Raw genomic sequence first — 26,283 nt, forward strand, 5'->3', positions numbered from 1 at the left:
ACTAGTTAAAAACAGCATGCTAGCTTAATCCCATAATTTATCTTAGGATTTTAAGATAAATTAGGAATTCTAGGCATCAAGGAAAATTCAGGTTCCAAATGGGCCCTTTAAGAGCTTTCTCTCTCCTCCTTCTCCTCCTAGAATCTTGAAAAAGTGCAAAAAATAATATTATTATACTGGGTTTCTCTCTCTTATTTTTGAATCTAAAGTTTCCTTTTTCCATATTTTCTAAAGAGATTCAATGCTTATTTTATTCTAATGTGCTTAAATTCTATGTAACTTCAACCACTACAAGTGAAAATTCATAAATGTGAAAAGAATATTTCTAACATATCATGTAACAATATTTCTGGCATATCATGTAACTATATTTCTAGCATAACTACAACATGGAATTAGAAGATATTAATTGGAAATAGTGGCAATTTTTAAAAGAGCTTGAATATATCTTGAAGCAAACTTAGTATTTTGAAAAGTCCTTTTTTTCAACGTAATTAAACACGCTTAAGTTCAATTCTACTGCATTTTTATGAAGTTATGGTGGTTGTAATTGGGAGAGTTTTCCTCATTCAATAGATACTCTTCTCCATTTGAATTTCCCTCCATTCAAATCTTCAATCTCTCAAGGAAGCCTCTAAGCGTTCACCTGAATCTCCTCTTTTCTCACATCCTGTTTATGCATGGACAACAATGAAGAGAGAATTGACTTTGTGGTGCCTTCAATGGAACCAAAAAGTCATATTTGCCTTTAATTTTCTATACCCAATTATTTTTCTACCAGGAAGTGTTATTGCATCAAGAAGGGCATCAAGAAGTGTTGCTACAGTGCTCAATGGAGGTATGGACATGTTTAGAGGGAATTAATTTTTATGTTATTTGAAACACGTGTCTGAAATTAATGATAATGTTTTACTTTACCGTATATTTTTGCCAAGAGAGGAGTTAATTGTAATTTCAATATTGTTTTGTGATATGTAGAACATTAGAGATAGTTCTAAGAAGCGATTTATACATGTGGACCTGGATGATGAGTATGCTCCCCTCTATAAGAGAACAAAGGCTTCTAAGGTCAACCCTTATGTAATGCAATAGGCCAAGAAATTAGGGAGAAATCATGTTGATATATGGGTGGAAGGATCAATTTACCCACCTGATCCCTTGACCCAATAAACCTAAATTTTCATGCCTAACTTCTTTGATCAAATATGTCTATGAGGGCAATGCTGGCTTTCTTGGTTACACAACAAGGCTTTCTAGTTAGGTACAAAGCGTTTGGATATCATCACAAAGGATGTTGATGATGAAGGAAGCTCAGATTAAGTAGTTAAATGCTCAACTATTTAACAAGTTTAATGAATACAATGAGTTGGTAGAAGTTATTCATGCTCAACATTTTTTGAACCATGAATTGGAACAAAAAGCAAAGAATCTAGAGGCCAAGAGCAACAAATCTAGAGGCCAAGAGCAACAAATCTAGAGGCCAAGAGTAACAAATTAGAAGGTGTATTAGAGAGAAGATAGTCAAACATGGGCCCACCTTTAATTTGGATGCATGTGAACGAGTAAGAGAACAAAGACCACTTACTACATTGCCAAAAAATAGTGGAAACCATATACATGTTGAGATTGATAAGCTCAAGGACCTTAAACAAGACAATGGAGCACTCTCACAAGTCTTGTCAAAACAGATGGTGAAGTCTACAATTTTCATTCAAAGTTTATAACAATTAGTGATGCTCTCATTTATGCATGATTGCAAGATGTGAAGAATGCATTGATTGCAATTGAAGCTCAAGGTATTTGTGACAAAGTTGTTTTAAGTAGAGAATCCTATGCAATGATCTATAGACAAATGGATGCAGGTTTTAAGTTCGTGTTGTAAAATAAAAGGGTAACTCCATCGCCGTGCCTTTGTAGTGTCAGAAAAGCGAGGCAACAATTGAATAACAATGTCCTTGAACTCAGTGGTGAGCCTAAACACATAGTTCATTCACATGTATTCAAGCATTGTGCTAAAGAAGTGACCTTTGATCTGAATCCAAACTTACAATTATGTCTTAGATGTGTGTAAATTGCAAGCTACCATTAGGCGAAATGTGGACTCAATTTTGGGCCCTGTAAGAAGTGCCAACTCAGCTTAGAGAGAGAAAATAAAAAAGGTTTAAGACATCCAAATTTGCAATTCAGCTCATTTTTTTACTATTATAATAATTAGTTTAAATATATTAAAATATACATATTCTTTCAATGAGGTTTCATCATGAGGCGGCATTCTTTGTTGGATGCACGTAAAACTTTTCAAAACCAAGATTTCATAGATTTGAGGTAGTTATGCATTTAATAGATTCAAGGGGAAAGCTTTAATCATCATCTCAACCATGGGGGTTTTCCTTATGAAACTTAAAAAAAACGTCCTTATTACTAATCGAGTTAATTCTTGTTTCAATTCTTTAATATGTTTTATGATGACAGAAAATACTAGCTTTGCAAATGAGAACATTAATCCAAAATTGGGGATTCTAATTAATCCACTCAAATTCTCAGTAACAGTAGCAGAAATGGTGCATGTAAAAGAACATATGATACTTACCATCTTCATGTGGACATACAATCTAAGTACCATCCTTTGAAGAAACGAAATAAGAGATTTTTTTAATGTTATGAGCAAAAAGAGCAAAGGAGGAATAATGGAGAGCGTCATTTGTTGGACTTTTTGACTGATGGGTCAATGTATCCCAAGGATCCATTTAAAAATGCACCACCTCCATTTTACAACATTACAAATTTACTACCTTTGCTTCCCTGAGTCATCCGTGATTTTGTCGTTTAGACCCTCAAAAAGTAGCCCAAATATGGCTCATCGTCATTTTCACGCAATTTTTACGATTTTTTGTGGTTTTTGGGCTATTTTTGCCTCGATTTCTAGGTCGAATTTTGAGGCTGTTGGTCAGAGGCCAAAATGGTCAGAGACTGCTGGTCAGAGGCCAAAATGGTCGATTTTGACTTCGGACGACCAGTCCAAAGTCGAAGAGGTCGATGTCAGCTTTTTTATGAGCCTTAGAGTGCCTTCATCGAATATATGGTTTAGGAGATACGAGCCTCAAAACAGGGGTGTTTTCCAGAGTTTATTTTTTTGGCCAACGGACCCCTTTTCACGTCAACGGACTTCACGAGTTTTATAAATTTTGATTATTTTTTTTCACGTGAAACCTTAGGTTTTCACGCCGTGAAAACGTTACCTTTTCATGCCATGAACCGGACTCCACGGAATATTAAATTTGATTTTTTTTTCTCGCGTGAAACCTTAGGTTTTCACACCGTGAAAATGTTACCCTTTCACACTGTGAATCGGACTCCACCGAATATTAAATTCGATTTTTTTTCTCGTGTGAAACCTTAGGTTTTCACGTTGTGAAAATGTTACCTTTTCACGCCATGAACCGGACTCCACGGAATATTAAATTCGGTTTTTTTCATATCTAAACTTTCATGGCCTGGATTTTCACCCCGGACCTTTTCACGGCCTGGCTTTTCACGTCGGACTTTTTCACGCCAGACCTTTTCATGGCCTAAACTTTCACGGTGGCCGAACTTTCATGACCTGGCTTTTCACGCCGGACTTTTTCGCTCGGACCTTTTCATGCCGGACCTTTTCACGTCGGACCTTTTCACACAGACTGAACTTTCATGGCCTGAACTTTTACTGCCTGGTTTTTCATGCCGGACTTTTTCACACCAGACCTTTTCATGCCCTAGCTTTTCACAGTCCACCTTTTTTTTTGTCTAGTGGGAAACACGAATTCGCCTTTTTGGGGGGGAATATCTTTGAATTTAAAATGAAAGGGGTATGGGCATTTTTCCAAAAAAGTAAGTGGGAATCAAAAAAGTCAACCTTTCAATGTCACCCCTTACAGCCTTCATAAATGACCCCCAAAATGGATAATTTTGACAACTCATGAGCATCTACTCATTGAATGCTCATTAGCCTCCTTAATGAGTTATGTAAAAAAGTGATTAAGGATTAATCTAAGATTAATTCTTTCACTAATCTTTCCCTCTTTTACACTAATCAAGGACTCTAATTAACATTAATCCCTAATTAATTCACACAATTGACCACATCATTGGATAGAGCAAGGGAATGCTAATCTTTGTGCATCAACAATGGTGTAAATTAATCTAAAATAAGAGATTAATTAGACTCTTAATTATAGTCTCCTCATTTAAGGCAAAATTAAGCAAAAAGAGTCAAATTTCTCTAATTAATGAAAAAATTGATTAGGTGTTTTGATGCATCTAGATGCTCTCAAAACATCAAAAACCCCAATTTCGACTACTCATATGATCAATTTAGACCCCAATTAACAAATTTTCTAATTTTTTGGCCTCTTGAATAAAATTAATCACCCTTAATGACAAAAACCAGTCCATTAAGAGAAATTAGTCAAATTCAAGGATTTTTTATGGTTTTAAGAAATTTTTTGAAAGATTAAGCTACTCCTAATGCTTGCTAACACTCTAATCCAAACAATTTCAACCAAAAATACACAATTAAACTAAAATTAATGATCTTAGTTCTATGTTTAAACTAAAGAGAGCTAACATTCACTAAGAATTGCATTCTATTGCATTGTTTAATGCAATGGATGCACACTAAGCCTAATACAAACTATGTGCAAGCCCTAAGAACATGAAAAACCACAAAAACAACAGCAAAAATAACAAATTAATCTAAAAATTAAGCAAAAAGCATTCTTTTCAAAAACAAAAAAGAGAGCTATTCTACACCAAATCTCACACAAATCACCATTAAATCCACATATTTTTCATGGGAAACCATTAATCAAGATAATGGGCAATGGATTATGCGTAGATTAGAGGCAAAACGATGGACAAAGCCAAGGGATAGCTCCCTGGTAGTGGCGCCAAAAATGTTATGGCTCACCCTAACACTCCTTGAAACACATCCAAAAAGAGATTACCTGGTGAACCGCAAAAACTGTTGTGAGGATCTTTCCGATGGTCGAGCTCATAACCCTTGAAGTCTCCAAGCTCTACAACTCCTTGAGAGAAGAAATTCCACTGCGTCTCCCCTACGAGCATTGTCAAGCCGCCGCATTGCACTACGGGTCCTTGTCCCTCCTCTCACCTCACTTCACTCACACACTCACTAGCATGCATTAGGGAGAGAGATTAGCAAGAGCAAGACTCAATTGCACAATGGAAGAGTATGTTGTATTATGAGAGAAATTCACGTTTATGCATGGCCATAAGTGTTCACACTCACTTAAACCATGGTCGACTGGGCACTTTAGGCTCATAAGAGGCCTAATGCTATTATAACGACTACTCTCATAATATATCCATGAAGTACGTCACTTAGGACTTCATCCTAACTTGTTACCACACGCTCTTGAAGCGGGAATCCATAAATACTCTGTCACACCATTACAAGCGCCCGTCCAAGTTATAGTTTCGACACTATTGCTTCATATCTTGAATGTATGACCCTTTGGTGTATCTACGTGACTCCTTGATGTAATATAATGGCAGTAGCTCTTGTTAATCCTAGAATTGGATTAACAGAGACCACTATCCATTTTCCTTCATAGAACATGTTCTCAAGTGGGTCACAGGAAAGGAAGCCTATAGCTTTCTTGACGGTTTTTTCGGCTACAACCAAGTGCCGATCGACCCAAAAGATCAACACAAAATGGATTTTACCCACTGAAAGGGGTAGGTATGCATATCGAGTCATGCCATTTGCATTGACCAATGCCCCAAGCACCTTCCAACGCCTAACATGCACAGCCTACAACAAGGAATATCTATGAAAATTCCTTGAAGTCTTCATGGATGACCTTTGTGTTAGCTCTACATGGACAGCACATTTGTGGTTTTTGAGAAAAGCTCTAGAGAGATGGTGGCTCTATAGGATCTCTCTTAACCCTTTTGAAATGTCAATTTTACATGTGATATGGAGTAATCCTAGGACACATTATCTCTAAACATGGTATCTCCACCGATGATAACAAGGTGCAACTCATTCTTGAGGTGCCACCCCCTACCAATCATATTCCATGTCTACATAGATGTCTCTGCCTTCACAATTGGTTATGTACTAGCTCAACCTAGAGAACACAATAGAGATCTACTTATTAGCTTTGCAAGTCAACCAATTAAACAAAGCAAAGCAAAATTATTCCACCACAAAAAAAGGGGCTAGCTATGGTCTATTCGGTTAAAAAGTTTTGTCATTACCTTTTGGCGACTAAATTTATTTTCTTCGTCGTAGACCATCAAGCTCTTCTTTATCTAGTGAGAAAACCCTACATGATAGGTAGAATCACCAAATGGCTTCTAATTTTACTCGAATTTGACTTTACCATGAGCATATGTAAAGGCTCCAAGCATGCATTGGCTGACCATTCATCATACATCCCTAATGGAAAGCCACCACCACTGGTGTTGATGATTACTTGCTAGATGTCCCCTTGTTCCAACTATGCTTGATTCCTGAATGGGGAGAGGAAGTTGCACACTTCCTAGTTTTCCTTCATATCAAGTTTGTTGAATTGCATTAACAGATTTATCTTTGATTTTTTTGCGTGAGTGCCAAATAATTTATTGAGTTCATCCCATGCATCTTTTGCCCATTGTATCCCTGTGATGTGATGAATGATTTCATCATTTAAACTGAGTGCGATGAGTCCTAATGCTTTCTCATTCCTGCTCTTCCACTCATTTTTCCCACTCACCTCTGGGCATTCATCCTTTCCCTCAACTAGCCCCCATAGATTTTTCCACAGAGAATAAAGGGTAGCATGAGAAGATTTAGGATGTGTGGAGATATTCTAGGAAAAGTGAAGAGGTGGAGAGAATCAAGCAAAAGAGGAGGAGTGAATCAAGGAAAAATCTGTGGGGGCTAGTTGAGGGAAGAGATGAATGCCCAGAGGTGAGTGGGGAAAATGAGTGGAAGAGCAGGAATGAGAAAGCATTAGGACTCATCACACTCATATTAAATGATTTTTTTTTAGAATAAACCTGGGTAGCATGAGAAGATTTAGGATGTGTGGAGATATTCTGGGAAAAGTGAAGAGGTGGAGAGAATCAAGCAAAAGAGGTGGAGTGAATCAAGGAGAGATCAGTGGGATTAGATGCTTGGATGTAAACTCTATAAATTGAGGCATTGGCCAAATGAGAATTTACTGGTTTTTTATTATCCATGCCTACATTAAGCTATCAGTTAATTGCTCACTAATCTTATCTTAATCATCGTCTAATCTCTTTGTTAATGATGTTGATTCTTGCATTTGATCCACCATAGCTCATCACATTGCTGCAAATTTAACATGGTATCAGAGCCTAGCTTAGAATCCATCAAATTTATAAGCTCATTATCTTACTAATCACCTAGTTAATTAGGATTAAGAGAATCGATTTTTAATCAATTTTCAACAAGCTCACTGTACCCCCAGCAGCTAGTGGAGGGGCTTGATCTCCCTCCAGGACTAACAATAGGCTTCAAGCTTAGCCCCACCTAGCCAAGCTTCCCATGCACCGGTCCATCAAGTCATATCTTCAAACCGTCATCACGGGACCTGCAGAAATCTGTGAAAACCCCAGCGCCTTTTTCTAAGAGTAAAACTTGCAAAATTGTCTTCACCACTTGGAATTGGAAGCAAAGGCGCTAGCCCAAGGGGTTTTTGGATTCTCTGAGCATGCTGGCAGCCTCAGAATCTAGAAATTCTTCAAGGAAAAGTGGAATCAAGCTCTGCATCAAATCTGCACGTGACTTTGGTAAAACAGAGATTAAGCATTCAATGTTTGGTCAAATCTTGTGTTTCTTGGCTTGATCCTCTACTAGACTAGCTGCTATTGATGTCTTTAAAAGGAGTTAAGCTCATTTGAACTCTAAGGCCCCATATCTGGCCTCCCCGCACACTCTATTTTTTACACACAAAATAGGAGATTATTTTGCTAATCAATGACTAATCAACACTAATCACTATATTTTGGTGCGATTGAGGGTTCAAATTTACCATTGGGTATCTGATACAAATTCCTATAACCTCAGATTACAATTCAGAGATGGTTTGATACTCCAACCATTCAGTACAGATTTGTTACCATTGGTTTTATGTAATTTTTGGTGAATTTATGCTGATAAATCTGTTGTAATCATCACCTAAACACTAGATTGAGTTGTAAAAGGTAGACACTGCTCTTGAATCTTGAAATTGGATCAAGAGGTAAGACCCCCTTCACATCATCATGAGCACGACATAAGAGATAGCCAAATTTAATGGGGAGCAGTTTTATACATCGCAAAACAAAAACCGTGTATTTGCTTATGAGGAAAAATCTATGGGGGACTAGTTGAGGGAAGAGATGAATGCCCAGAGGTGAGTGAGGAAAATGAGTGGAAGAGCAGGAATGAGAAAGCATTAGGACTCATCGCACGCCATTTAAATGATGAAATCATTCATCACATCACAGGGATACAATGGGCAAAAGATGCATGGGATGAACTCAATAAATTATTTGGCACTCAAGCAAAAAAAATCAAAGATAAATCTGTTAATGCAATTTTACAAACTTGATATGAAGGAAAGTGAACCTTTAATCACACACTTGAACAAATACAAAAGCATTAAGCAACAACTCGCAGCCATTGGCAAGAAGGTAGAGGATGATGAGGCACTAGCAGTGCTTCTGAAGAGTGTGGACAAAGGTGAATATGATTTTCTGCACATAAAACAAAGGATTAATTTATTAATTAGTGAGATTAATCAATACTAATCATTATATTTTGGTGCAATTGAGGATTCAAATTAATTGGATATCTGATACAGATCCCTATAACTTTAGATTGCAATTCGGAGATGGTTTGATACTCCAACCATTCCGTACAAATTTGTTACCCTTGGTTTAATATAATTTCTAGTGATTTTATGCTGATAAATCTTTGTAATCATCACCTAAACACCATATTAAGTTGTAAAAGGGTAGACACTCCCCTTGAATCTTGAAATTGGATGCAGGGGTAAGACCCCCTTCACATCATCATGAGTACGACATAAGAGATAGCCAAATTTAATAGGGAGCAGTTTTACACATGGCAGACAAAAACCATGTATCTGCTCATAAGGAAAAATCTGTGGGGCCTAGTTGATTGAGGGAAGAGATGAATGCCCAAAGGTGAGAGGGAAAAATGAGTGGAAGAGCTGGAATGAAAAAGCATTCGGACTTATCACACTCAGTTTAAATGATGAAATCATTCATCACATCACAGGGATACAATGGGCAAAAGATGCATGGGATGAACTCAATAAATTATTTGGCACACAAGCTAAAAATTCAAAGATAAATATATTAATGCAATTCTACAAATTGGATATGAAGGAAAGTGAACCTTTAATCACACACTTGAACAGATATAAAAGCATTAAGCAACAACTGGCAGCTATTGGCACAAAAAGGTGGAAGATGATGAGGCACTAGCAGTGCTTCTAAAGAGTGTGGCCAAAGGTGAATATGAAAACATTGTAGCAACATTAAAGAATGTACCTGAATTGAGGCTACATGAGATAGGAGAAGTTCTACTAGAGCAAGAGACTAGAGGCAAAGAGAAGAAATGGCTGGATTCAACAGCAGGAGAAGAAAAAGCATTCTTCACCCGAGGAGGATTCTCTCGAGGATGAGGATGAGGAAGAGGCAGAGTAGGAGGAAGGACCTTCACTTGCCACAACTATGGAAAGCCAGGACACATGGCAAGAGACTGCTACGGCAAACCCAGTGGTGGAGAAGGAACGACATCAGCAAACTTCATGGAGGCTCCCAATAAGGAAGTGGAGTCAGATCATCTTTTCTGAGAGAGAGAGAGAGAGTGAAACCCCACAAGCCAATGTAACCTGCCCCAACAGAGTAAAACCACCTATGAGCCACCGATGATGTAGGCCATGTGGTAGATGTATGTGTGAGCACTTTAGTCAAGGTCGCAGGCACTTGTAGTAGCCTTGGACACATAGAGAGAGAGAGTGTCAAGGACTATGAGTTTAGGGACTTGAGACACTGATCGCAGACTATCAAGTAAGAGGGAAAGTGTGCTAGGAGTATTCACTTGAGGGGAGGTGTTGAAATATACAAGTGAATAGGGTGTGTGTGGAAAGAAGCCCTTGGGAGGAAGAGGCTGTAAAAGAGAATCTGTAAATGTAAGAGAAGCTGTGAAAAGGTGAGAAGTATCTACTGGGAGAGAATAAAGGGTAGCATAAGGAGAGTTAGGAGGTGTGGAGATATTTTGGGAAAGGTGGAGAGAATCAAGCAAAAGAGGTGGAGTGAATCAATATTTCAACAGTTATAACACCACATCAGAGCTCACTATGATCTTCCTTGCTTATGGTTGAATAGTTGGTTACACTTTGAGTCCATAGTGTATTGTAGGAAGCTACACTTTATGCCTTTGGAATCCCACTTGATGAGTCTGGAACATGTATCACATCCAAATGTTTTGAAATATGACAATGAAGGCTTCTTATCAGAAAATGCACATGTTGAGTAGTCATCGTTTTTACCACCTTGGTTTGTAACTTATGTTCTAAATATATACACCTCAGTGTTACCTACCTCAATGTTACCTACCTTAGCTTAAAGGGTATCGGCATTCCTTTCCCCTTTAACATACCCCTAGCCATCTCAAGAATGGTGTAGTTCTTTTGTTCCACCACTCAATTTTGTTGAGGAGTATAATCAATAAACTATGTGTTTTGATCCCATTGGTTCTTGGACTAGACATTGAATTCACATGTTGATGTAAACTCTCCACCCCAGTCCTTTGAAACTTCTTAAGCTTCTTTCCCACTTAAACTTTCCAAATACATCTGCCTTATCCACGATAGTCATTGAGTAAAATAAGATAGGAAAAACCACCCATTATGTGGTAGGTACCGAGGAATGTTTTGTCTTTGGATAGATCTCTTTGATCACTACAAAGAGCTCTAATTACAATGAGGCCAAAAGTGGAGATGGTGTCTTTATCTCGGCTTGTTATTGGCTTAAAATGTTTTATAATTGAAACTCCAAATTGTAGCTCTTGGTTTCAACACAAGCCCTTCTTTTCAATTTGAGTTGTCTTTACAGAAATTTTTCTCCTTGGCATTGAATTGAACAATGAAATGATTTACAAGCAAGCAAATCAGTACTATTAAGAATGGGCTTTAGTGTAATTCCAAGGTTGAGAATCAAACAAACCATTTGAAATTCTACCTTGCTATGTCATGGATGTCGACGTGCTGTGTAAGTAAAAGTTTGTCTAGGCAACCTCTTGCTTTTGCACCCTCTCTTGGGGTGTCAAAACTAACATGTATACAAAAAAGAAAACCTACTTATCGAGGGGGTTGATGTGGAAGAACTAGTGTGCATACCAAAAATGCATAGTTTTCAAGTGCTTATGTGGTGTCCCCTCTTGTCCATGGTGGGTGGGAATGGCCACTCGTTGCCCCCTTTCCAAAACGGGTCTCGTGAGGACTGCAAAGGGGTAAGATCAGGGCTCAAAATAAAGGGCATTATTGTGTATTTGTATCGGGTAGAATTAAGAAAAATTGACTGAGATTTTAAATAGCCCTTATTTTAAGGAATGATTTTCGTATATTTTAGTTATAAAAAAACCAGGATATTGTAGAGATTTTGGAAACAAAAACTGGATAGATTTAAGAGTTGTCCTTATTTTGATTGGTTGAAAAATATGTTTTTTTGAGCATGATGTCCTTTACTTTTGCATGTGAGGGGGGTGGCCTTTCTATTGAAGACATGTGGAGTGGGAGCTCATGGAATTTTATTATTTCAAAGGAGTAGAAAGTTAGCTCGTGCCCCCTACTCTCAAAGTCTTGGAATAGAAAGTTTGACGCCATAGAGGAGTTGGCAAAAAACCTCTTGTATAAAGCGATTTTTGTGATTTTGGAAACTTTGACTGGAAACTTTGACTAAGGGCTTTGACAAATAAAAATGTGGACCTTTTCTTCCTCGTTGAGTCAAAAAGTTTTCCAGCATTGTGTGATGTGGAGTAGTAAAATTAATAATATATTATTTGCTTAGAAAAGCAAAGAAATCCCAAGCCTCCTGTCCTGTCTCACTGCTCGAAAAAAACCCGAGTTTAGTGTAGTTTGCACCTGTATATTTTGAAAAATACTTTTAAATATAAAACTGGAAGGTAAAAGAACAAAAACCTTTAAATTTAAAGATTTTCTTTTTATAAATAATTTCTCAATTTGAAGATAAAGGTTTCCACTTTTTGTAAAAGTACTTTTTTCGAACACTGCCTGGTCACATGTGTCACGTGTGTACAGTTTGTAGCGCTCGCTCCGCAGAAGTGTAGCCAGCATGCCATCGCTGCTAACAGTTGTGGTGGATAACTACAAAAAGGCATCACCTACACGCTCGTTAAAACCCTCCAGGCTCCCCCTCACAGACACAGACACAGACACAGACACAGCTTTGCCAGCCCCTCTCTCTCTCTCTCTCACAAGCTTTAGGCCTAGCTATGTTGCAGAAGCAGCTTGGTCCACCCACCACCACCCTCCTCTTGCTGCTTTTCCTCTTAGGAGCCCACATCCAAATGGTAACCATGAACAAAGAAGCTGCAGCAGGTACACACTATGAATCCATAGACGGCCTGGCCGACACTCCTGTGTCCGGACCTAATCCTGGTGGGAACTCGGCCGAAGGAAAATCCCATAATCTTGGTGATATGTTGCTGCACAAACCAGTGTCAGGGCCTGGCTTACCACAACTAACAGGCATAAATTTTTGTGAAGAAGGGGCAGATGGCGAAGGGGAATTAATCAAAATAAGGGTTACCGTGGTAATTATGAAGGTATAACGAAACGAGGATGGATTGGTAGGAAAACCCATCAATATGATCAGTAACAACAACAACAACAACAAGAAGCTGAAATCAGATGGGCTCAAATCGATCATTAACCACCTTCACAACCAGCTCAGAATGCATGGGCATAGCACCTAGCAAAAGATTAAATCCATTAATTTAATTTGATTATGATACAAAATGCCACTACATTATTACCTTAGCTGTTGAGATCCCAACTTATAAGCAGCCTAGTGTAGGCCACATCGTTACAAGGTCAACATTTTCTGATAGAGATAGTTAGATGCATACATAAACTAAGAAATGAAGATGAAATTTTGCTCAAATCAAACCCCATACATAAACCAAGAAATGAAGATGAAATTTTGCTCCTGTCAAACCCCTATTCCCAAACAAAATTGCATAAGTGCAATGTCTATTATTTCAAACTTTGAACTCATTTCAACAAACTTTGAACTCACAATCTCTCTCATCTATTGGATCTTCTCCTCATGGTTCCCCATCAAAATCAGGTCATCTACATCATAGGACTATAATCGTGTACTTGCCTATTCAAATAAATTATCGAAATTTGCATGAAGGCCACATCGTTCCAAGGTTTACAAGGTCAACATTTTCTCAAATAGCTATGTCAACTATCTTCATCGAGATAGTTACATTAGATGTATACATAAACTAAGAAATGAAGATGAAATTTTGCTCTCCTGTCAAACCTCTATTCCCAAACAACCCAAGGTCTATTATTTCAAACTCTGAACTCAACATCTCTTTCATCTATTGGATCTTCTCTTCATGGTTCCCCATCAAAAGGAGGTCATCTACATAAAAGGACTATAATCATGTACTTGCCCTCCTACTCAAATAAATTATTTAAATTTGCATGAAGGGCTCTTAGAAAGACCAATACTCACAAAATATGTATCAATCTCCTCGTACCAAGATTGAGGGGCCTATTTCAGTCTGTATACCTTGCCTTTCGAACAATCTTTTAACACAAAGTTTAAGCTATGTGTATTACATCCACTAGAATATATATTAGGGTCACGACCCTTTATAATCCTTCCTGCAACTCTATAATTCTTAGCATTACCCATAACAACTTGAACCACATTATTAGCACCTATATTCTCGATAACTGTAGAGATGACATTAGCAATGTATTCTCCTGTCTTGATCATCCCAGTGCTATCAACAACCTTAATAAAACTTTCTCCTCACAAAGACACAACCATTACAGGGCATAGTTGGACCATCCATTGCTCACTATAGTACTATAGTACAACCTAACAATGATAAATTGTTTAATATAACCCTTTCAACATGTTCTTTTACAGCTAAGTAGCATTTCTCTAGTAAAGAAATTCTCATGGTATGATACGAAGGAGGGGAGAACCCTGGTCCAAGTTCACCTATTCTTTTCTAGGCCTTCTTCCAATGCTCACTATCAACCATAAGAATAGCATTTCTAATGAAGAAAATTGCTTTTGCTAAAGCCATTTGTGCATCTTCAAGCATGGTTCCTCGAAAGCTCTCATGCAAGGATGTCTAACGCATATTACCATTTCCATCCCTAGTTTTGCATTTTGACGATGCATTGCCATGCTCCACATGCACCGATCGTTTGCTACTTTTGTGGTTTGGAGTGTTTCTTGATGTTTCAATTTCTCTTAGTATCTAGGTTGTTTGAGTCTCTCCTGCCACTGTATCTTCAACCTCCAATTGCATCCCACACAACATTTTGGCATCTCTCTTTTGAGATTCTTCTAGTAACCGTTTAGCTCTACGACATTGGCACTAGGATGTGTACATTTGCGAAATGACTTCTTTGCATTGACAAGGAAATGATCCCTAATCTGAGGCGCCCACCTAATTTAACAACGTGACAACAAATTGCACTCCCATTCAGTAAATCGCCCACATAATTTTTTTGCAATAGACTAGGCTTTTTTTCTTTATCTAGTTTTTGTGGTTGCTTGTTAGACCTTTATGAAATAAGTTCAATGTCTTCAACCTCTTTCAATCTAGTTTGATTTCTCATTTCTTAATATCTCATCGATTCAAGAAAAGAAGAATTTCAAAGACCAATACATGCAACTCAAAGAGAAGATATGCAAACAAAATTAAAATCCTTTAAGAAAAACATATCACAATAAGAAATATTTTTAAAATTTAACTTTTGTGACACATGTCAAAGTCTATACACATACAAAACCATTGATTATTTAAACAATTTCACAGGTGGGTCTCCCCAGCTCCCACTCTCAATAGTAATAAAGCCATTGGCACCCTATTTGCTTAAGTACTAGAGACAAGGCCTAAGCACATGCACAGAGGGGGGTACTATTAATGTATAACATGAGCAACCCACGTACTACGCCGTATGGGATCTCCCTAGTACTCACGATCAATAATACTAAAGCCATTGGCACCCTTCGATATTTTTGTGTGGGCTTCAAGGCTAACACAAATGTATCCTTTGCTTTAGTACTAAAGCCAAAGTAAAAGTACATGCCTAGGGTAGTACTATTAATATTTGACATGAGACACCCCGGTACTACCACCATCCCACTATTTCAGACACATTACACAAACTTAGCATACAATCTTAGTTCACCATTTAACCATATGCAAGCACACACACATATTAGAACAGGATTAATTTTGCACATAGCCCAATTTCACATATACAAGACTAATTTCATATCATAACAGGACTACACTTTGCCCAAATTACGACAAAATAGCCCATATGCAAGTCAACATTCAACTAAAATACATTGAAATAAGGAAGCAAAATAAACTCGTTTTTTACCAAAATGCACTATATAAAAAATCTATATCAAGGACTAAACTTTTCCCAAGATAGAACAAATAGCCCAATGAGTGCACATGCTACTAATTCATACACCCAATGCCCCACATCAAGGACCAATGCAACCCAAAATAGGACTAATGGCCCATGAAGAAAGACACACCTATCCTAAACCCTTAAAACATATAGCTGAAAGTGTGATATGTAGGTCAAGGATTACCTTTTAATCAGTTAACCTAGTCAATGCACACACTGTCCTCAGCCACTATGCCTGTTGGATATTCAAATCAAGAACCAATTCATATCAATGACGCCAAGTAAGAGCCAGTTTGTGTAGGAGATAGAACCGCAACAATCACTTGAAATGACCTCTCTTTCACTTGATTTGTGTGCAAAAACAACATGCATCCCTGTATGATATTAGTAATCTGCATGGTTGAGGTGGTTCTATCTTCACTAATTACCAAAGCCACATTGTTAATTGCATCCTTAGGACTAATTAAGGGAAGGACTACCCCTCTCCTCCTTTGCCTGCATGATGCTATCTCAGGTTCAAATTCAAAATTCATTCTAGCTTCCTCTTCCCCTCCTTCTTTCCTAGGCATGCAATAATTGAATCGATTGCTCAAACTAGTTCTGCTTTCTCTTATATATGGTGACATTAAGAAAACCACTAGAATGTGTAATCTTTTTGTGTGTGTGTGTGTGTGTGCGTGCGTGTGTAGCAAAAGTGTTGAAACTCTTCCCCTTTCCTCTCTTTAAATAACCTTTTTTTTGCTTTCTTCCCCCAATATGAATATTGGCCACCACCACCATAGCTTACATCTTAAATAACTAATTGCATTGACATCTTCAAGTGTGAAAGTGATTTCAAACTTGGCCACCACCATAGCCTACATCTTAACTAGTTGCATTGACATCTTCAAGTTTGAAAGTGATTTCAAAAGCTTCTTTATGCTAGTTATTGCTATAAAATGAAGCATTTTCTACATAGAAACTCATGTTTTTTTCACATATGATATTTAAAAAAAAATCATTTGAAGTTTAAAAACAACAAAGTATGTGCATCACACCTGTCGTGCACAGATGACCACAATCTATCATCCGATAAGGATCGAGGGCATTGATTCATGTATGAAAGATGCCATGCATGAAGTTGTTTACTAAAGCCATCCTACAATAATGGGATATGGAGAAAGTAAAACTTATTTTTGTAAAACTTTACAATTGCTTACATTTGTATTTTTTCTTAGATGGCCCAAAATCCCATTCAAAATTCAATATGCTATGTTTTTCTTTTTCTTTCCTCAAAAAAATCATGTAAGGGATAGATGGTCTTTGTTTGTGCATTGTGAAAATTAGAATGACAAGATTTGGGTGTCATAATGCATAGGTAGAAAGTTTTTTAGCATTTAACTATAGATTAGCAAGAAAATTCAAACCAAGGAAGAAGTCATTCATTACTAGGGATCTTTCTAATACTTGAGTGAGGAAGTAGCCATTCATTACCTTAAGAAAACACAAACTATCATTAATAAGAAAAAGGGACTTTTCAGGTGGACAAAAGAGTTCTCAGCAAACTGGACTGACAAAATTGTAGGCTCCCTTGGTCACAGATCGAAGCCAGCAAAGCTCCTTCTAAGGGCAATGCTCCACAAAGAAATGTAGATCAGAAGGGAAAATAGTCCAACCTCGGATTTGCCTTACAAAAGGACTCAGCTATGAAGGATGTGCAAGCTAACGCAGCCTCTAGTTCAACTGGTAACCCGTCCACCTTGGAAAACCCTTCCGGTAGTGACTCCCAGATAGGGAAGGGTAAGAACGATGGATTTATTCCACCCCCTAAACGAAAGACCTTCAAACAGAAGAAGAACAACTCATCCAATCCCAAAGCTAACTTCTATTCCCTTTTGGACCTGATCTTTCAGACTCAGATGAGGAATTTATAGATTCAACTCCAGTTAATCAGCTCAATCTGGACTGTTTGGCCTCTGAGCTGGCTAAACTGGAAGATACCCAAAGTCAAGAAGAGGATGACTCCATGCAAGAGAAAACGAAGGAGCAGCGAACAAAGACAAACCTCTACCTCAGACAATGCCATGGACATATCCATAGATCTCAAAAGAAACCATGTTCAAATGGAGGGTTCCCCCAAAGATGCAAATAAGAATAGAAGACAGAGGAAACAAAACCAAACCCCCCCTCCATGAAGATATTGTCTTTGAATGTCAAAGGTCTTATAGACCCTAATAAAGGGAAAAAAGTTAAGGCATGGTTGAAACAACATGGTAATGTCGATGCTGTAGTGTTAACGGAGATTAAAGTCAGTGGAGATAATCTCATCCAAAGACTGAACGCAATAGATAAAAATCTCATATGGATTTATACCGCTCACCCTCACAAGGCTCTAGAGGGGTAGCTTGTGGGTTGCACCCTAGATGGGAGAATCAGATTAGAGATATCCAAGTCGACCTTTTTGACCAGTGGGTGGCGTTTGAACTTGAGGATTTTGTTCTGATAGGCATGTATGCAAACTGCCCCCCGCAGACTCAAAGAGCTCGTATCTAGAATTCAGTCATGCAGGAGTATGATGAACCTATCATTCTAATAGGAGATCTGAATATGGTAGAACTAGAGGAAGATAGATTCAATAAATTGGGGAAGCTTATCTCAGGAGCGGAAAAACTTGCTTGGAGCAAATGCAAGGAACAGCTTAACCTAGTTGACATAGGACTACCACGATAATTTACTTGGCAAAGCTATGAACAGGTGATCTATTAAGGAAGGCTAGAATTGATAGATGCTATGTCAGTCAGGAAATGTTTGTTACTGTGGAATGCAAAGCCATTTTTGACACTTGCCTGTCAGATCACTATCCCATTCTAGCATCTCTGGAGAAAGTTGATGAGAAAAAGTGCTGCACAAGTGGTTCCATACGGACCCTTCCCTCTTTAAACTCCCCATGGTACAAGCAGAAGTGAAGAGAATATGGGATCATTTCTTTAGCTTAGGATTGACCCCCGCTAAGGCATGGTCTCTGGCAGTGAAGTCCATGCAATCCTTGCTCATTTGTGCCAGGAAAGGAGTCAAAAAGATAAGAGAGAAGAAGAAAAAAGAGTGTCTGGAAGAGATTGAAAAACTTGAGAACAGGGTCAACCTTGGTGATGTCTCTGCTCAGACTGCCTTGAGGGACACTAAAGCCCACCTCCATAAAATAGAAGACAAAGAACTAGAGGACAGTGCCTTGTTTTTCAGAGAGTGGTGGGCTGGTAAAGCCGACAGACCATCCAAAGAAATGTTTCAAATGCTAAAAGTGAAACATGCAGCAGAGACCATCCCCCTTTTGAAAGACAGTTCAGGCATCCAATTGCGTTCCAATGAGGAGAATAAAGCTTGGATAGCCCAACGCTTCCAAAGTCTCTTTTTGGAATCTACGACAAATCAAGCGGAGCAAACTACCTCAACTAAGCTCATAGAGCAGTGTAGAATTAAAACAGTGCCAGAACAACAAGCTCAGTGGCTTGACAAACCAATCACAAAAGAAGAGATATCCAGAGCTATTAACATGCTCTCAAGCTTTTAGGCCTGGCTATGTTGCATAAGCAGCTTGGTCTACCCCCCACCCTCCTCTTGCTGCTTTTGCTTTTCCCTGTAGCCCTATCTGCAAGAGTTCGGCCCTTCCAACACCATCACCGACATAGCTGGCGCCGTGGCCACCATTACACACCCTCATCCCCAGCTACAAATGAACAGTCCCATCACAGACGACAAGCCCTTCCCCACATCCAAATGGTAATCATGAACGAAGAAGCTCCAGCAGGTACACACTATGAATCCATCGACGGCCTGGCCAACATCCTGGACACTCCTGTGTCCGGACCTAACCCTGGTGGGAACTCGGCTAGCCTCTCCGAAGGAAAATCCCATAATCTTGGTCATATGTTGCCGCACAAACCTGTGTCAGGGCCTTATAACCAAGTGTTTTCAGCTCCATCAGCCCCTACTGCAGCTGCAGGCAGTTCTCAACAAATTCTAGCAGCTTCTTCAGGACCCAATCCGGGGGGCAACTCAAAAGCAGTAAAACGCTCACTAATCGATGCAAAATCAGCACAAATCTCTCTAAATTCTGCTCAATTAGTGGGTGGATCGTTGGAATTAAACAGCTTGGCTGCAAAAGAGAGCATCTTTAGCATGCTGCCAAGGACTCCTGTGCCACCGTCAGATCCAAGCCCGACCCACAACACCGTCATAACAGGCAGAAATTTGTTTGAAGAAGAGGGGCAGATGGCGAAGGGGAATTAATCAAAATGAGGTTTAGCGATGGTCAAGAAGAAGCATTGCTTAATTATGAAGGTGTAATCAAACGATGATGGATTGGTGGGAAAACACATCAATATAGAGTGTGATCAGTAACAACAACAAGAAGAAGGGCCCAAATCGATCATGAACCACCTGCTCCGAATGCATGGGCATAGCACCCAGCAAAAGAAACCCAGTAATTTATTTTGATTATGATACAAAATGCCCATCTTCTACCTTAGCTGTTGAGATCCCAAGCCTAGTGTAGGGCCACATCGATCCAAGGATTACAAGGTTATAGTGATTATTAATCTTCTCATATCTTGTCACTCACATTTTACTTAAGCTGCGTTAAGCATTTGAATTTTGCAAGAGCATGCTTTTGAATATTCATGGCCATCCACGACTGACCATTCAAGTCAATTTTTGACCGGCTAACTCCCTTTTTCTTTTCAATAATGGCATTTTTATTATTGAAGAAAATCGAGACAAGTTACAAAAGTCGGCGGGGGCTGACATCAAATAGCGGTCAAGGCCATTTTTAGGCCGAGACTTCTCTCACTATCCTAGGCAATCAGCAAAGAGCAATGACCCTCTGGGTCTCTATCCTAGGCTCTAGAGGTATTGGAGCTTCAGCACATAGCTTAGATCCACGTTTACAAGATATTCTCTCTTCTCTTGAAGCTGAAGAATCTTGACCTTATCTATGACATTCTTTGGAGTGCTTCCAATAGGACCTACCAGTTTTGAAATTCTGGCCTCAATGTCAGTGATCTTCCTCAAGTAGAACCTCTCCCCTGCAATGATAAGGAGACTTTTGAGGGAGCAGGTATTCCGGGTATCACCGTTGTGTAGGGCAGCTAGTCTTTCAATCCAGAAGAACCAGAGGATTTCTGTTCTTAATACTGTCCATAGTTCAGTAGAGCAGCCTATGGGTTCCCCAATGAGCAGATGCTTCCAGGATAAGCAAGTTTTCCCCCAACTGGCCACATACTCATTGAGTTTCTTTACCATTGGTTCTATGTTAGGGCACAGTAGAAAAATGTGGACGTCATCTTCTTCCTTGAGGCATCTGGCACATGATCCATTTCCCTTGCCAAAGACTAGAGCTTTTTTCTGTGTCCAAATAGCCCTGTACATGATAAGTGTGCGCTTTTGCCGCACAGGTCGTATAGCTGGGGACTTGCCAGACACCGTATGCGAGCCACGAATGGCTACAAGCATACAACCAGGGAAGGAAGCTCAAACAGAATGCCAAAGGGTGTGTCACTCACCGCTCAACCGCCGCCTTGAAGGATTCCCGCGTCGCAGCCGTGAAGGAGGAGCCGCCGTCGCCGCTCTATCGCCTCGTCGCCGCCGCCGTGCCGCTACACAGTGCGCTCGATCGCTCTCTCACTCACTCTCTCTCTCTCTCTCTCTCTCTCTCACACGCAGGAGAAGGAAATCAAGGAGATAAGGCAAGAGCACTCTTGTATTCACAACACATGAGAATGAGGATTTTAGGGTTACATTTGACTCTTATAGGTGAGTTGGCCGTTCACACTTGGATGCCCATACATGGCCGGCCGATCCTAACCCTTATCCTACTAATATTCAAGGTGCGCCTCTCATCGACGATCACCCAATCCCTTCATCCTTAACATATGGTGCCGACAAGCCTGGCCCATGACTCAGAATATTTAAATAAATGACGTAAAACATAGTACGTCTGAATGTCCGTCTCATAGGTTAACATGCCCCCCTTCCTGATGTAGATTCCGTCCTCGGAAGCTATGGTATGGTAAGCTCGAGAGGGTTGTTGTTGACCGTCTGTAAAATAGGAAAGTAGAGTGAAAGTATGCTGGAATTCAAAAGATATAAAGTGTATAAATTCAAGCATGTTAGACCACAATGGATGTTGCTATGAGAACTTAGTTTAAGGGTCACATGAATGAGCTAGTGTAGCAAATTAACAGGAGTTTAAAATTATTGAAAGTAAATCAGAGTAAACAAGGTGTCAAAGGTTAATCAAGGTTTATAACTGGCCTAAGTCAAGGAAAATAACCAAGCTTAATAAATAAACAGATGACCACACTGTGTCTACTCTAAGAACAAGTTAATACCACAAGCCTAGGGACACAAGAAACGTCAGAGTTACAGGAGCTTTTTGTCTTCTTTTTTTTTTTAATGCACGTGACAATTTTTACACACAATGGTGACCTTCCTAAGGCAAAACTAACATCGATCCTGGTACCATGTTCAACACAAGGCATTATCCAGGAATCTATTAGCTCACTTTAGGCAAGGCTACCCCCTACCAACCAAGGCATTGGTCTGGAGTAGAATACTCCTCGCCTACCAAGTACCAATAAGGCGATAGGCCAACATTAAAGCACATCATAGACTTGTATTGCCATTTATTGTAGGCTTTTTTTTTAAATAATCTATTTCTTGTGATCTTCGCTCCTGAACTATAATTTGTCTTGCATCCTTTCGACAAAGGGGTAATAGCTATGCCCTAGAGGTCAACACACACATGGCCAGGTGTCAAACATTAAGATGGTTTAACCCTAGACCTAAGACAATCGTATTCCAAGGTTAACTAAAGACGTCATGCTGCCTAGGAATATTTCCAATAAAGTTAAGCTCATTAATGATTTACACTAGCATGCAAGCAACTTCAAAAACTAAGTAGTACATTGACAATTTTCATGTGGTCATGCATTATAGTTTATGCAATTGATTGAACAGTAAAAACGAAAGAGAGTGGGTATGGAAGAATTACACCTGTAATTGGAGATCTCCTTGATTTGACGAGACAGCTTGCAATTTGATGTAGATATATTTTGATGAACGTTGCAGCAGTCTCAGGACTTAAAAGCGAACCCACCTCAAACTTTTCAACCTGTACAATCAACTAACAAGCACTATACCTCGAGAGGCACATCAGTGTGAAAATTTCAAGACTTGTTTAAGGAATCTAAACTAGAAAAAACTTGAAAACGCTAACCTACCTACCAGTCACCACACTACTACTGAGGATACGGTAAGAGGATGTTGTAGAGTCCTGGCTCTAGCCCTAAGGCTAAGCCTCTATCTGCATCATCCAAACAAATAAAGTCAACCTCAGTAGTGCCATGAGTTTCATCCGTCCATTCATCATTGTCAGATATTTCCTTTTCATTTTCCCATCCACATAAACTCATCAAAAATGTAACCATGCGAGGATAGTCATCTTGTGGAAAAGGAAAGCATTGGGCTATCGGGGATATGTCCTCTACTACGGAGTAGGGGTCAGTCTCATGGTCAATAGGCGAATTAGCCATTCTAATTCCTCAATATTTTCCTCTCTGGCTAGTACATCTATATGATCCCATTCAGTTTCAATTACAGGATAGCACATGTGGAATATCTGAGAAAGGTACAGATGATACCTCTCACCAAAGGTAGGAGTGGATGAAGTGTATGATGATTGGGCATCTGCCATATCTGTAAACACAGATATAGCATCAGTAGGTTTATGTGACAGGACAATCTAGTTCTTGATTGTATACGGATATTTCTCTTGGTTTTGTGCTTAGCTCTTTTTACTATTTTTTGTTTTCTTTTCTTTGTTTTTTTTTTAAAAAAAATGTATGAAGCTATATATATACATCCCCTTGAATTTGGCAATTACATGGTCAGGGGAGAAGGTTATAAGGAGGAAGCATTAGAATGTCGAGCGTGAGTACATGCTCCCTCTTTCCTTGGGTAGATCATATTATTTGCAATGATGTTGCAGCCTCTTGGAACCAATTTGTCCAGCGGGTCATAGGTTGTGATGTGGGCAGATAGCTTTTTATGACCCTTGTGGCCACATCCAATTGCAGAGATGGTAGTGTACGCTCCCATTGACGAATGGAGGAAATGGTTTCCAATGATACTATTACAAGGGGAGACGTAGACTGATCGGTATTTTGTTGGGTGTTGGCAAGAGTAGGTGTAGAGCATGTAGAAACTTCTATATCAGCGTGTGCCTGGCATGAGGAGCTAGAAGCTTCATGTGGCTCCCCCCTTCCTGAGCTAGGTGGTAATGATCGATATTGTTTGGGAATCCAAACTAACTCTGGAAGAAGTGGTGTGGAGCACTCTGTTACCTTTCCCTTACCACGATCTTGAATTATCGTTGGGGTGGCAACAATTGGTTTGCAAGGTTTTACAGGTGATGTAGAGGGATTCATCAGCTTATGTTTAGGGACCCAAATCTGGTCATTTCCCTCGTAGTACCCTTGGGCTACTAATAATTCTTAGGGATCCATCGCGATGTTACATTGCCCTTTCTCGGGTGGGTAGCTGCTTTCCTTTTACGAGGCTTCTTGGTGGCTGAACGAGATTGAGCAGGGGAAGTAGCTATTAACGAAGCCTTTGGGACCCATTTGTATGTGTTTTTTGGCATAGTAAGCGGAGCTTTAGAGACCACCTTGCCTGTTTCCACTCTTGGCGTTGAAGCGTTAGAGGGGTGGCCAAAAATCGAAGATGGTTTTGCCACTGGACTTTGTGATTTTTCATTATCTAATATTTGAGTGGATGACTTAGGTGCGGGATTTTGAGCAGTCAAACCTAGTGTTGGTTCTTGCGTTGTGACTTGTCTGGTTGCCCAATCGATATTGCACTTGGTGGCCATCATCCATTTGCGCCCTAAGATTACAGTCCCTTCCATGGTATTAGCAGGCATAACCAAAAAGCTTTGAATTATGGTTCCCTTGTCATAGGCAACCGGAGTGTGCAGAATTCCTGAGACAGGGGTTTTCTTCTTGTTGATTCCTTGAACTTGGATAGAACTCTTGGATAGAGGTGGTTTTCCCAGTTGACACCACACCCAATAATGCATTATACAGCACCTCCCCGTAAAGGACTCTGTAACTCAATTGGGTATCTTAGAGGTGGGTCAGATTCCAGTGCATCCTCTTCTGCTTCCTCGAAAAATACTTGCGTAATTCCCAAGTTGACTTCTCGTTGTCTCCTAGCACGCTGTTGACGTTCTTTGGCTTCGACTCTCGCTTGTATCTTTTTAAGCTCAGCTTGTTCTTTAGCTGCCTTCTTTTGATGGATTGCATGTAACTCCTCCTGGCTCAGGGGGTCATAGTATCGTTTGAATTTACTCCCATTAAGGAATCCAATGGTTTCAACTCCGTCTCGAGAGTCTCCACTCTGATGGTACCTTGCGGGGTAATTTCACATACTCTATATGGTCCCTTACCAGCATATTTGAGCTTCTTCTTTTCGTTTCGCACTCCTTACATCAGGACTTTATCCCCAACCTTGATGTCCTTGTCCTTTAGATGGCGATCAAATCATTTTTTCCTTCTATCCTTCTCCACAAGGGCATTGTATACAGCCAATTGTCTTTCTTCGTTTAGCCGCTCAAGGATATATAGACGCTCTACTAAGGGATTACCATCCCAACCCTCTTGAGTAGCAACACGAAGACTAGGAATGACAAATTCCCACGGCATGACTGCTTCTTGGCCATATACCATTTTGAATGGTGTGCAATTAATAGCCACTTTGTACGCAGTACGATAGGCCCATAAAGCTGTCGTAAGCTTTAGATCCCAATCCGTGCGATGAGCTTCAACTGTCTTTGTCAAAATAGAGATTAAAGTCTTGTTGGTACTCTCGGCTTGGCCATTCGCTTGCGGATAGTAAGGAGTAGATTTATGATGGGATATCATGAAATTTGTGTGAGCTCCTTAATCACTTCATTTATAAAATGCGTACCATTGTCGCTCACAAGTTCAAAAGGACAACCGAATCGTGTGATTATATTTTCAAAGAGGAACTTGGCTGTTGTCCTCGCATCTGCCTTACGTGTCGCTTTCGCTTCAGCCCATTTGGTCATATAGTCAGTGGCCACAATAATATAGCGAGATTGTGTGTTTCGGGCCGCTGGACTAATTGGACCTACAAAGTCTAAACCCCACTTTTCAAATGGTTGGTTTACTTTGATCGGATGTAGGGGCATCTGATCTTTCCTCTGGGGTTTCTTATATCGTTGGCATTCATCGCAACCCTTCACAAAGAGTGATGCGTCTTGGAACATAGTGGGCCACCAATACCCTGATTGTAAGATCTTTCGCGCAGTTAAGTCTCCTGAGAAGTGACCACCGGCTACACCCATATGTGCCTCTTGCAAAATGTATAGATACTCATCCTCTCGGGCACAACGCCTAAGAACGTCATCTTTTCCTCTTTTATAAAGAGTCCCGGCTATCAGGCAATAGGGTTCGCATTCTTTGATCAGCTTTCGAGCTAGATCTTTACGAAGCTC

The 26,283-nt window shown here is 39.6% G+C and overlaps 1 protein-coding gene across 1 annotated transcript in view; it reads left to right on the forward strand.

Annotated features, from left to right (window-relative positions):
• The window catches only part of LOC147636336 (uncharacterized), a 54,793-nt gene extending 34,425 nt beyond the window's left edge, over positions 1–20,368 (forward strand). The window contains exon 2 of the mRNA XM_086801771.1: positions 19,711–20,368. Within this exon, the coding sequence (XP_086657897.1) occupies positions 19,711–19,997 (287 nt within the window). The 3' untranslated portion in view covers positions 19,998–20,368. The remainder of the gene's footprint in view (positions 1–19,710) is intronic.
• The last annotated feature ends 5,915 nt before the right edge of the window (positions 20,369–26,283 follow it).

This window comes from Cibotium barometz, chromosome 8 (assembly GCF_041138505.1).
Source record: "Cibotium barometz isolate CiBa-2024 chromosome 8, ASM4113850v1, whole genome shotgun sequence".
NCBI classification, from domain to species: Eukaryota; Viridiplantae; Streptophyta; class Polypodiopsida; order Cyatheales; family Cibotiaceae; genus Cibotium; species Cibotium barometz.